The following is a 14,488-nucleotide window of genomic DNA, read 5'->3' as shown; positions in this document are numbered from 1 at the left end:
GGGGGGAATGTAGAGCCCAGGACAACTACCACCATCATCCCCAGTCCCCTTAAAGTGCATTTAAACAAAATATCTGTCACCACTAGGGGGAGCTCATTGCAGATACTGTATAAGAGCAGTGATACACACCCCTATGCAGTGAGCGCCCCCTAGTGTCCTCTACAGGTAGAGAGATAGTCAGCTGTTACTCACGTCTTCTTCCTGCTGCCTCCTCTGAGAAACTTCGAGGACCACCACCTGCGTCTTGGCCTAAAGGAAGAATGAAGAAGATAAATCATAGTGATCAGTCTATAAGTTCTATAAATTAAGATTGTCCTGGATCATGTACTGTGGACGCAGAAAGTATGTGCCACCCCCCACCCCCCCATGTGAGCTTCAAAAAGCAACATCTAGTCCTCTCTATAGCCCATACTTACTGGGTAGACGGGTCACTGGGCTCGGCCTCCTCCTCCTCCTCAGGTTCATCTTCCTCTTCGCTATAAGACAAAGGACATAAATGAAGTCTCTATTAATACATCAGTATAAATCTAGTCCCATAGTCTCCTCTCTAACTGAATGGGATAAAGGTAATGAAGTTTGTGACCCCCTGTCGCTGTGTCCTCGCCGGGTTATAGACTTACATGGTATCCAGGACAAAAGCTGGAACATACTTCGTCCTTCTGATCCTAAAATAGAAAACAATCACTAGTTACTGGTGGCCCCCGAGCCACAAACCCCAAAACAGCCTCATAAACCCCAATGTACCGTCATAAAGCTCCAATAAGAATTTATCAAAAAAAATGTACCCCCAGTATGAAGCCCCTGTATTTGTAGTCCTATACAGAATAGAAGTGTCATGTAATTACCGTATTGGGGCCTCTGATCCCATCACTCGCCACCACCACCTGTTTGGGGAATGTGATAAGATACATTTTATATATATATATATACACAGGTCAGGATTAAATCATAGACACGATACAATGTATAACAGCAGGTATTTCCATAGACACAACCAATCTCATCCCTTATGTACCCGGCCCGGATTCTGTGATTTTTTGCCGAATATTTTTCCTATTCTAGGTCCATCAATCACATCAATGAGGGGATTCATCATGGCTTCAGGAATTATTTTCATTCTATGCCAGATCTATGCCATGTAGACCCCAGACAAGAGCATTAAGAATTAAGTAGAATTAATCCACAAACACTGTTGTGCGCTGGATATACTAAAGGCCGGACCCTCTTACTATATCCAACACAGCATGTGCCTACAGCAGTGGAGTATTGTTATTGGTGCATGATGCGCCCAGTCATGATAAATCCCCCCAATGACTTGTCTCATGATATAGATCTGTGATCTACTTACGCCCACTTCTCCTCGTTCTCATCCTCTTCATCCTTCGCCTTCACCTCCGCACTCTCTTTCTTGATGTTTCCATTCTCCGCCATCTTCATCACCTCCTCCTCCATCTCCTCCAACTCCCTGATGTTAAACACCTCCACCACCGTCTCCTCCACCTCCTCTCCGATCTTCCTCTCCGCCATCCTCCACAACTCCTCCTCCAACTCCTCCAACTCTCCGATGTTAAACACCTCCACCACCGTCTCCTCCACCTCCTCTCCGATCGTCCTCTCCGCCATCCTCCACAACTCCTCCTCCAGCTCCTCCAACTCTCTGCTGTTAAACGTCTCCACCACCGTCTCCTCCACCTCTCCGATCTTATTCCTCTCCGCCATCCTCCACAACTCCTCCTCCAACTCCTCCAACTCTCTGCTGTTAAAAACCTCCACCAACGTCTCCTCCATCACCTCGTCGTCCTCCATTCTATAGATAAAGACATAATGACAGTAAGTTTCATGAACATAGATGATAATCTCTACTAGAGGGCACTTACTGTATACGGGTTTGGTAATGGAAGCTGTATACAGTGAGCTCCCCCTAGTGGTGGCTGTAGGCAAACACCTTTGACATTGTATAAGGAGACCCCTCTCTTCATGGACCCCATAGCAGTGACATCACCCGCCTCTATATTAGATACACCACCACCCGCCTCATCCATCTACTAGGCCCCATAGAGCTTGTTTATAATGAGAGTTATCGCACATTGTATATTTATTGGAAAGATGGACTTACCGCACAAATCACACAAAAAAACTCCAACCAGCACCAACTGTATAAAAGATGAAAAGTAAATAAGTGGCCATTACTGAAGAGGAGGAGACATGATAGAAGACAATGAAGGGAGGAGCCAACAACACTGCAGCCAATCCAATTAATGAAATGAATACAATCTAATTAATCTATATACAATGTCACAGTTGTGTTATCATTCTCAGCATGAGGACTACTACCACTATCATAGCCATAGTTACCGCTATGGGGTCCCAGGAGGGACACACAAGGTACAGGCCGCCATAGCCACATACAATGATGATCAGGTCCAGGGGCTCAGCCTTTCCCTGGTACAGAATGCGCCGCCATTACTGTAGTACAAGTGATACTCCCATCAGGGGTCCGGATCTGAGCCCCCGCTACCTATCAATGTGACCCAATGCTGTAATATTATGTGATCATGCAGAACAGGAGCATCTCCAGTACTAATAACATCAGCGAAGTGTCATCAGGATATTTTATTTTACACCAAATACTTTAGGGACAATGTGGACACATTATTGGGGGGGAAATGTGTTATGGGGGCACAGGACCCTCTATATAAATAATAAAATTATTGTGGGGTAATATTAATTATCATGAAGGCTCTATGTATATTCCAATTCATTATGAGGGACCATATTTATATCATAATTTATACTGGGGGCTCTGTGCAGGTACAATATCCCCCAATATCCCTCATAATGAATAAAAATACATACACAATGGGGGTCATTTATTAAGGGCCCGATTCGCGTTTTCCCGACGTGTTACCCGAATATTTCCGTTTTGCGCCGCTTGTACTTAAATTGCCCCGGGATTTTGGCGCACGCGATCGGATTGTGGCGCATCGGCGCTGGCATGCGCGCGACGGAAATCGGGGGGCGTGGCCGAACGAAAACCCGACGTATTCGGAAAAACCGCCGCATTTAAAAACCGAAAATGTGTTGCATAAGGACCGCTTACCTTCACCTGGTCCAGCTCGGTGCATTCCGGCGCGATGAGTTTACTTTCAGCGCAGCAGCGCCACCTGGTGGACGGCGGAAGAACTACCTTATTAAATCCCGGCCGGACCCGAATCCAGAGCGGAGAAGCCGCCGCTGGAACGCGAATGGACCGGGTAAGTAAATTTGCCCCAATATGTTATTTCCCCTAATAACAGCTTTATAAATATTACACAGAATTAAGGTAGATGTGTATATAGACTTAAAGGGGTGTGTACTTACCCTGCTCAGTTCTAGCATTGCAGCTGTTTTTCAAGGGTGTTTTTGACATGAGCACAGGGGCGTAAGTACAGGGGTAGCAGCCATAGCAGCTGCAATAGGGCCCACAGTGTCAGGGGGCCCTGGCATCTGTGATATTTCATATGAATATGCAGTAAGTGTGCATTTGTGATGTGTGTACGCTGTATATGGTATAAATACACTGTTTGTCTATTTTTTAAGGGTAAATGGGCCCCGTTCAGAAGTTTACTATGGGGCCCTGCTTCTCCTAGTTACTCCACTGCATGAGCATGCTATCCGTTTTTCTGCAGATGGCATACTGACCCATTGTTTTCTATAGGACTGTTCACATATCCCTTTTATTCACAGATGTGCAGACCGCACTGCACTATTTCTTTCTCACATGTGGACCACAGACCTCCATAGTCAATGACATCCATATGCAGTCCATTTTTTCTAGGCGACCAACTGGGCAGGGCAGAGAATAGATTATAAACCCATTTTTTCCGGATAAGGATGTAATATGGATTGTACATGGATAATACACGTCCGCATTTTTTGCGGACACACAATGGACATGCTCGTCTGAATGAGTGGCTTTGACATAGGACTACCGCAATGCTGGAACCAGACGCCATACATACATTAAGGGCTGGGACAAGGCTTTATGGAGACCTAGGTGGACACATCCATTGAGCAACCAATTCCTTCAATAAAATTTAGCACCATGTCAATGCCCCCATAACCAGTATGAGTGGTGACCATAGTTACAACAAGACATATTTGTGGAGATTTATCAGAAGTAAAACTATTCCAGTTGCACATAGCAACCAATCAGAGCTCAGCTTTCATCCTTCCACAGCTGTTCATAAAATTAAAGCTGAGCTCTGATTGGTTGCCATCGGCAACTCGAACAATTCTGCTAAACTTCTGATAAATCTCTGCGCTAAGGCCGCATGTACACTTCCCTCAATAAAATTTAGCACCAAGTCAATGCCCCATAACCAGTATGGGTTGTGACAACAGTTACAACAAGACAAATTAGGGGAGATTTATCAGAAGAAGAACTATTCCAGTTGCGCATGGCAACCAATCAGAGCTCAGCTTTCATTCTCCCACAGCTGTTCCTAAAATTAGAGCTGAGATCTGATTGGTTGCCATCGGCAACTCGAACAATTCTGATAAACTCTCTGCGCTAAGGCCTCATGAACGTTGTTTGTGCCCCCATGTATTTCTATGGGCTCATACATACACGGGGCTCGTTTATATGACCCAATGTGTGAATGGACCTTACACACTGATGACACAAAGATTACAAACAATGAACCACAGATCCAATTTTTGTGACCTGTGATATGTAGGAGGTAAAACCAAGTATCACACATTCACTAAGAACCACAACTCTTCTAAAAAGTGATACGAACTTAAGGGCATATTTGGGCTGTATGGCTCTCCCTTCACCACTGGCCGCTGTTTGTTAGTACAGAGGTCGTCCATGATGTCACATCGATAGCTGCCCGCCTGCTACAGCCTGAAACTCCTGCTGTAGCAGGTGCGTGACTATAGGGATGGGTGAACCCTACAGTCCATAACCCTCTATATACAAACAGTGGCTGAATGTTATATGTTTTTGTATAACAACCCCCCCACCCTCGCCCACCCAAAGCGATATTTAATAAAATAAATCCCAGAAATCCACTTAAGAAAAGTGACAAAAAGATACAATTTGTGGTGCAAAATAACATTTTATCCCCCCCTCCTCTATAACAACACACAAAAGGAGATGAGTACACAGCGGACTTACCTCAAACGCCTACAAAAACCCTCAAAGGCTTGAAAATTCCGCAGCTACTTATATACCCGAGTGATGTCATAGTGTAGGGGGAGGAGCCAACAGAACATTCCATGACATCACAAGCAGCAGCAGATTGCTGGGTCCTGATTGGTTGATGCAGTCAATTAATATGCGTGATGTCATATTATTGTGTGGGGGAGGAGCCAACAACACTACAGCCAATCCAATCCCTTGTAGATGAAATGAATACAATCTGATGAATCTATATACAGTGTTAGTGTATTGTTATCATTCTCTGGTTCTGGGTCTGGTAGGACCCTCACATTATATATTGAACCTAATGAAACCATGACCCCTCCAATACTGCCCCTTCTAGAGGCACACTAGAATACATCACCCAATCTTAAAGGGATTGGCCATTTTGTATGAACACAAAGCAGTTGTCGTGTGGTCCCCGCAGCGGTCGGCGCTGTCACGGCCATGAAAGTGTATGTGGCTGCAGCGTCCTGAGGACAGGACATCAATAGTGACACTAGAAAGTAATGGGGGATCAGCCTGAGGCCTACTACCACTATAGTAACCATAGCAACCGCTACGCTGTCCCAGGAGGGACACACAATGTACAGGCCGCCATAGCCACATACACTGGTGATCAGGTCCAGGTGCAGGCGGCCCGAGCGCACATTTACTATGGGGCTCAGCCTTTACCTGGTACAGCCAGAATTAAGGGGATCTGTAGATATACTTAAAGGGGTGTGTATCAGTGTTATCAGTGGACCCCAGTGATGTAGAACAAGTGGGAGTCACCCGGGTCCATAAAAACCCACTGATTGTTGATATATTTTCTGTCAACCCTGATACTTCCATCATAGTCAGTGCTGGGATACAAAATACAACCACAAGCTGGGAATCGGAAGCCATAGATACTTCTTTTCAGGGACAAGACATTTTGGATACTGAGGCAATATAAATTATAAATGATGACAATGTCCCCATAACCGGCTCCAGGAATATTGCATAAATAATAGTTACAACCAGACATATGACACTTATATGAGGCCTCGTGTACATGAACGTTGCTTGTGCCCCATGTATTTCTATGGGCTCATACATACGGCCCTGGTTTCTATGAGCACCTCAGAGCAGGTCCTATTGCTACACGAGTCTGCGGCTCCTGTCATTGGGTTGTGAGTGGACCTCACATGCTGCTGACACAACAACCTCAAAAAAACAATAAACCACAGATGCATTGTTTGTGGCCTGTGATAAGTACAAACTCAAGTGCAGGAGACCGAAAAACACATCTACTAAGAATCATCCATAAAGGTTCTCAAAGTGATATCGAAAGGGGTTCTCTTTGCTATAATACTCTTATATACAGTGGGTACGGAAAGTGTACGCCTGGTGTTTCTCCACCATTTAGAATGGTCTCATCAGAACAGAGAATCTTATTCCTCATAGTCCGGGATCCTTCATGTGTTTTGCACACTGTATGCGGCTTTCATATATCTTACACTGAGGAGAATCTTCCAGACTCTGCCATAAAGCCCCGACTGCTGGAGGCTGCAGTGATAGGTGACTCCCATCTCCCTACTGCATCTCTAGAGCTCAGCCACAGGGATCTTGGGGTTCTTCTTTACTTCTCTCACAAAGGCTCTTCTTCCACAATTGCTTAAAATGGCTGGACAGCCAGGTTGAGGAAAAGTTTTGGTCGTCCTAAACTACTTCCATTTAAGGATTACAGAGACCACTGTGCTCTAAGGAACCTTGAGTGCTGCAGAAATTCTTTTGTAACCTTGGCCAGATATGTGCCTTTCCACAATCCGGTCTCTGATCTCCTTGCGCAGTTCCTTAGACCTCATGATTCTCTTGTGCTCTGGCATGCACTGTGAGCTGTGAGGTCTTATATAGACAGGTGTGCGCCTTTCCTAATCAAGTCCAATCAGCTTAAATAAACACAGCTGGACTCCAATTAAGGAGCATCTCAGGGTGCGGTCACACGTCGCGTTTACCGCATGCGTTAAAAAACGCATTGGAATAGCTGGAGAGTGATTTGCCTAATTAAACACCTCTTAACACTTGTGTTTACAAAACGCATGCGTTAACCGCGATGTTAACGCATGCGTTAACAATGCGTTAACAACCGCATGCGTTAACCGCGATGTTAACGCATGCGTTAACAATGCGTTAACGGTTGCGTTTTGTAAACACAGGTGTTAGCAGCTGTTTAATTAGGCAAATCACTCTCCAGCTATTGCAATGCGTTTTTAAACGCATGCGGTAAACGCGACGTGTGACAGCACCCTCAGGAGGATCAGAAGGAAATGGACAGCATGTGAGTTTAATATAAGTGTTACAGCAAAGGGTGTAAATACTTGTAACCATGTGATATTTCGTTTTTCTTCTTTAATAAATTAGCAAAAATATCTTAAGCAGCCTCTGTCTGTGCTGTGTCACTCAACCTCCACTCCACCCCTCATCTCTATAAACCTCTAAGTAAGCTGACACCTCTGTAAGCTGCAGTCCGTCTTGCTCTAGCAAGATGGATTCAGCAGAGAGATTAGAGTGAATATTAGAATTGAGATGTGTGTGTTTTCTATTATTGACAATCCAATCATCTGATCCTTATCTATGGTTTTGTAATGTCCCAGGTGACCGGATATAATGTGTCATGATACTGTAGTAAGTGAGCAATATGTTTCCATCACTTATTTATTACCATATCTGATGATAATTAGAATGCAATGTTCGAAACATATAGGAACTTTCTATGCACATGTTGTAACAAGCTTGTAATGGAACTTCTATAGGGATACATTACTTTGGTTTGTCCAACTATATACATTTACCCCCTATTCACAGGAGAGAGGATTTATACAGGATAGATAATATATGAGGATATGCAGGATAGATAATATATGAGGATATACAGGTTAAAGGATAAACAGTACAGACCAAAAGTTTGTACACACCTTCTAATTCAAAGAGTTTTCATGACTATAAAAAATGTAGATTCACACTGAAGGCATCAAAACTATAAATTATCACATGTGGAATTATATAGTTAACAAAAAAGTGTGAAAGAACTGAAAATCTGTCTTATTTTCTAGGCTCTTTTTGCTGTGATCACTGCTTTGCACACTCTTGGCTTCTCTTGATGAGCTTCAAGAGGTAGTCACCTGAAATGGTCTTCCAACAGTCTTGAAGGAGTTCCCAGAGATGCTCAGCACTTGTTGGCCCTTTTTGCCTTCACTTTGTGGTACAGCTCACCCCAAACCATCTGGATTGGGCTCAGGTCTGGTGACGGTGGAGGCCGGGTCATCAGGTGTAGCCCCCATCACTCTCCTTCTTGGTCATATAGCCCTTACACAGCCTGGAGGTGTGTTTGGGGTCATTGCACATGTGGACATTAGGAGCAGGGGTAGATTAAGACCACCATGGGCCCTGGGCTGTATGAATATTATAGCCCCTACAAGTCTGGAATCACTTCCTACATCTGGTACTAGAATCAGCTTCTTGGGGAATGGAGCTGCTTTTAATCTGTGGTGTCAGGACCTCTGTAAGGACCTTCAAATGTGATGAAATGGCTCTTGTGTGTTAAGAGTAGGAACAGATGTTACAAGGATTTCATGGCTGATGGTCCTTCAACCACCCAAACCAAACCACCTATATTATAATCCACTACTGATTAGGAGATTCTACTGCACCCTTCTAGGGGGGAATTCACACGCAGCAGATGCGTTGTAGAAATTCCTGTGACTGTCCTTTCTTCTTGCAGGAATCCATGTGCTTGCTGCAGTAATAACCCATTCACATCAGCTGAGTTTGGACACAAATCTGCCCTGTATGAAATTACTCTAAAATCACAATAACCTGCACAGTGTCAGTGCGAACATGAACTTTATGTTTGCAGAATATCTGTTCTTTTAAGTGGGTTTCATACAGATCGGTTCAGTATGGGAAATAGGGACAGTATATACAGGATCCAACACTGTACGGGGACCCATAATCATTATTATAATCATCTATGATGCAAGGAGTCACTGGCTACGGTTCTGAAAGCCTAGAGGATGCTCACAGCAGCACAGATGACTATAGATGTCTATGCTGCTGGGAGTCCAGGCGCCTGCACAATGGGGCACATTTACTTACCCGGTCCTGCACGATCCCCGATCCGGAATGTCCGCCGGAATGCACTGTGCCTGATTCACTAAGATCCTGTGCCCAATTTCCTGCATGCGTTGCTTCCCCAATCAAGTCCGCCAGAGTTCACCTTCTTCCTCCCGGTGCATGTAAGTGCAATGGATGCGACACAAATTTAAATTTAATTTAACCCCATTTCTGTCACATGAAAGCCGGCGCCAATGCAGCAAAATCCGATGGCTTGCGACACAATCCCCAGCGCGATCCCCGAAAAATCGGGAAACCAGTCAAAAATGAGGCCACGGGGCCCTTAGTTAATAAGCCCCAATGTGTGTGAATTCACCCTAGAATCAAAATTACCTGCACAGTAATTGCTAAGCTGAACCTGAAGTCTGAAAGTAATCCGTCTTTTTGTTGTTGCTGTCATACAGCTTGTTAAGTATGGGAAATAGGGACAGTATAAGTGGTAACCAACACTGTGCGGAGTCCTGGACTTCCTGCATTATAGTCATCTATGATACAGGGGGTCACTGGGGTCACAAGACCTGTAGAAGCCAGGGGCTCACAGCAGCATAGATGACTACAGATGACTATGCTGCTGAGAGTACAGGTCTCTATCTAGACCACAAATTTGTCCAGCCTACAGTCTCTATTTCACATACAAAAATGACCCTGTAATTCCAGTCCAAACCTCAAAAATCATTAGTGATATTTCTCTGTGTGCATCACATGGCAGAGAATCCGGTAGCAGGACTCGAGGCAGACGTTACACCCTTGTGTGTAAACTCAGCTTTAATAACCATGGAGAATCCCACAGCTGACGGCAGCATATCCCTGAGCTCAGCAGTCCTCCTCCTGCCACCGTATGTCAGACCTGTCCCTCCAATACTAAGCGCAGTCTCTATAGCTATACACACTGGGCATTTATTTTAACCCTGATATTTAATATGACACCTTCTCCAGATGTACAGCACCCAGCAGGAGGGTCAGGGTGCACTCACTCATGGACTCCAAACCCTTATCCTGCATTTATCCCATTCCCTATGATCCTTTTATAGAGAGGGTATATAGAGGATGGAATATAGAGGGTTGTATATAGAGGCTGGTATATAGAAGGTGGAATATAGAGGGTGGTATATAGAAGGTGGAATATAGAGGGTTGTATATAGAGGCTGGTATATAGAAGGTGGAATATAGAGGGTGGTATATAGAAGGTGGTATATAGAGGGTTGTATATAGAGGGTGATATACAGAGGGTGGTATATAGAGGGTGGTAAATAGAGGGTGGTATATAGAGGGTGGTAAATAGAGGGTGGTATATAGAAGGTGGAATATAGAGGGTGGTATATAGAGGGTGGTAAATAGAGGCTGGTATATAGAAGGTGGAATATAGAGGGTGGTATATAGAGGGTGGTAAATAGAGAGTGGTATATAGAGGGTGGTATATAGAGGGTTGTATATAGAGGGTGGTATACAGAGGGTGGTATATAGAGGGTTGTATATAGAGGGTGGTATATAGAGGGTGGTAAATAGAGAGTGGTATATAGAGGGTGGTATATAGAGGGTGGTATATAGAGTGTGATATATAGAGGGTTGTATATAGAGGGTGATATACAGAGGGTGGTAAATAGAGGGTGGTATATAGAGGGTGGTATATAGAGGATGGTATATAGAGGGTGGTATATAGAGGGTTGTATATAGAGGGTGGTACATAGAGGGTGGTAAATAGAGGGTGGTATATAGAGGGTGGTATATAGAGGATGGTATATAGAGGGTGGTATATAGAGGGTGGTATATAGAGGGTTGTATATAGAGGGTGATATACAGAGGGTGGTATATAGAGGGTTGAATATAGAGGGTGATATACAGAGGGTGGTAAATAGAGGGTGGTATATAGAGGGTGGTATATAGAGGATGGTATATAGAGGGTGGTATATAGAGGGTTGTATATAGAGGGTGGTATATAGAGGGTGGTAAATAGAGGATTGTATACAGAGGGTGGTATACAGAGGGTGGTAAATAGAGGGTGGTATATAGAGGGTGGTATATAGAGGGTGGTATATAGAGGATGGTATATAGAGGGTGGTATATAGAGGGTTGTATATAGAGGGTGGTAAATAGAGGATTGTATACAGAGGGTGGTATACAGAGGGCTGTATATAGAGGATGGTATATAGAGGGTGGTATATAGAGGGTTGTATATAGAGGGTGATATACAGAGGGTGGTATATAGAGGGTTGTATATAGAGGGTGGTATATAGAGGGTGGTAAATAGGGGGTGGTATGTAGAGGATGGTATATAGAGGGTGGTATATAGAGGGTTGTATATAGAGGGTGGTAAATAGAGGGTGGTATATAGAGAGGGTATATAGAGGGTGATATATAGAGGGTGGTATATAGAGGGTGCCAGGAGACGCATATTAGCATTGATAGCAGAGAATGGGGAACTATTACAGATTGCATTGGGGTCCAGGATCTTCCTGCAATGCCCCTTGTACAGATGAACCCACCCTATTCTCGCTTGGCTTGGGGACATATGAGGCTCTTCTAAACCTAAAACCTTATATGCCAATCTTCTTTAAAGGGGTAGGAGGACTGGGACCCCCATTGATCATGATAGTAGGGGATTCCTAGTACCCACTTATGAAGAAAAGTACCTACACATGGTAGGTGGGGGCGGGTGGCTCAGGTATGATTTGGCATTTACTTACAAGAAATGGAAAGTTTGTTTCTGAAATATTGTTGTTTTTTGCAGCGTCAGCATTTTATAAAGCAGCTTTCTCATGTGGGAGTTCAAAGCCATTGTTCCACTTACTGTAAGCCTGGTTATATTAATCTCTTACATTTACCGTTGAACTGGAAGAGAAGTAAAATTCTGCTTAGTCCTGCTTAAAAAATAATTGCACTGCCAGAAAAACCTGATGGGTGAGGGATGGATCAGACTTGGGGAGACTCTCGAGGCGCATTCTATGTGCTCCCCCCGGTTTGCATGACTTAACCCCTGTATGTTTTACCTGAATTGTTCTTTGAAGGACATGTCAGCAGATTCTAAAACCAGGGAGCCCAATTCTCAAGGATCATCAAGTTCTATGTATCTTATCAAAGGACAAAGGAACATTTTTAGTCCGATAACTTCCTCTCCACTTTTGACTATTGTCCACTTGTCACAACTTAGCCAAAGGAAGGATAAAATCATTGCACAGTAAGGATTTTCAGGTCCCATCCCACACACCTAACCCTGTTGACTTTTCAAATGATTAGTAATCAGGGGCGTAACTACAGCGGTAGCAGCCATAGCAGCCGCTATGGGGCCCACAGTGTCAGGGGGCCCCGTCATCTGACCTGACACTAAAGAATGAAGAATGTGCACCATTATATTCATATTATGCTGCGTATTGTGGTATATATGTTGTATATCTGTGTGTATCTGTGATGTGTATATGCTGTATGTGTATATGGTGTATGGTGTGTATAAATACAGTGCGTTATATGTGTATGTAAGCTGTATGTCTGTAAATGGAACTGCATGTCTGTATATGGGATGTGTATATGCTATATGTGTATATGGTGTATGGTGTGTATAAATACAGTACGTTATGTGTGTATATGGCACTGTATGTATGTATATGTGATGTGTATATGCTCTATATGTGTGCAACAGTGTATAAATGTGTATGTATGAGTGATATACTGTATGTTTATGTATATAGGAATGTAATATATTTTTAAGCTGGCAGGGGGCCCCCTTCAGAAGTCTGCTATGGGGCCCTGCCTCTCCTAGTTACGCCACTGTTAGTAATAACTCTCCCCTTTAAGAACACCTTCCACCCATATAATGCCCCAATTTACACTTTAATACACACCCTACATAAGTGATGGTGAACCTATGGCACGGGTGTCAGAGGTGGCACTCAGAGCAATTTCTTTGGGCACTCAGACCATGGGTCCAGAACAGAGTTCACCAAATAGGACCAAATCCACCTGCAATCCCAGGCAACTTAAGAGATGCTGCTCTCAGCGCTGTTTTAAACCAACACTTCATTGACTGTTTGGAACTGCGGGAAAAGCGAGAAGGTGTTGACAGAACTGCAATGTCTATGGAGGTCCTCCTACTGGACCCACCATTCTTTATCTGCAGAGAGACCCTGGAGAGAAGCTACAACCAGAGTCTGCTTTTGCGTTCCTTCTTTCAACCGTATTGATGGCCTCAGGTGGTTGATACGATTGAAAGATAAGGAAGAACAGGCAGCAATAAGTTACTGCTTAAAATGTCATGTTGGCACTTCACGGGAAATAAGTGGATATTGGTCGTAGTTTGGGCACTCGGTCTCTAGTAGGTTCGCCATCACTGCCCTACATAATTCCCCTCTATGTGTTGATCTCTAACTTGATGTGAATAATCCAAATGGGGTGAGATAGAAGCTACTATTATCTATAAGCGATAGAGGTCCAACCATAGAGAGGGGAACCCCTCACGCATATGCGTTTCCAATAAAACACATGAGTTTGATGGGAAACTCATATGCGTTTTGGCCAAACCCCCTCCCACTTGCGTTTTGGATACGTTTTAAAAAGCAACAAAAACGCCACGTGGGAAACCGCCCTGACCCTCCCAGATCCAGATCACTAAGATCCACAAACAGAAATCTCCTGCCTACTGTAGTTTCTGCATCACTTCTACATCGTCTTGTGAGCTTTATTCATACAAGAACTACAAGTCCCATGACACCTCATCAGCCCATGGCACCTAAGCTGAAAATCTGGCTGTAGTGGAACTACAACTCCCAGCAGAATTCATACTATACTCCCAAAGACAAATATAATCAAATCAATGAAACTAATCTGATGATGATGGGTGGCTGGGCGCACGCTGCAGGAATGAACAAAGGAAGATCTCTGTTTCATGTGTTTATTAAAGGGAATAAAAGGGATTCCAGGGGGTTAATCCATGGGTTGTGCTGAATATACACACATGACCGGGAGTAACCTGGAGGCCGGGCCTCCACCCTGCTGTGCCCTCCCCTCATCATCAGGCCACATTGAGAGGAGGGCAATCCTGACAGACACTTGCCAAAATCTTTCCTATGACTCCCTATGGTAAAGAACATGTAACGCTGCCTCCCATATCCTGCATTGTGTCTGCAACGCCACCGCAATCTGCCTGAAACTAACCCCCAAAAGTTCACAGATGAT

At 44.1% G+C, this 14,488-nt stretch overlaps 1 protein-coding gene across 1 annotated transcript in view; it reads right to left on the bottom strand.

Moving 5' to 3' along the window:
• Positions 1-38: 38 nt before the first annotated feature.
• LOC140116763 (uncharacterized) overlaps positions 39-14,488 on the bottom strand; it is a 48,879-nt gene continuing 34,429 nt past the window's right edge. The window contains exon 5 of the mRNA XM_072133234.1: positions 39-249. Within this exon, the coding sequence (XP_071989335.1) occupies positions 189-249 (61 nt within the window). The 3' untranslated portion in view covers positions 39-188. The remainder of the gene's footprint in view (positions 250-14,488) is intronic.

This window comes from Engystomops pustulosus, chromosome 1, assembly GCF_040894005.1.
Source record: "Engystomops pustulosus chromosome 1, aEngPut4.maternal, whole genome shotgun sequence".
NCBI classification, from domain to species: Eukaryota; Metazoa; Chordata; class Amphibia; order Anura; family Leptodactylidae; genus Engystomops; species Engystomops pustulosus.
This window is presented reverse-complemented; position numbering and strand designations above follow the sequence as displayed.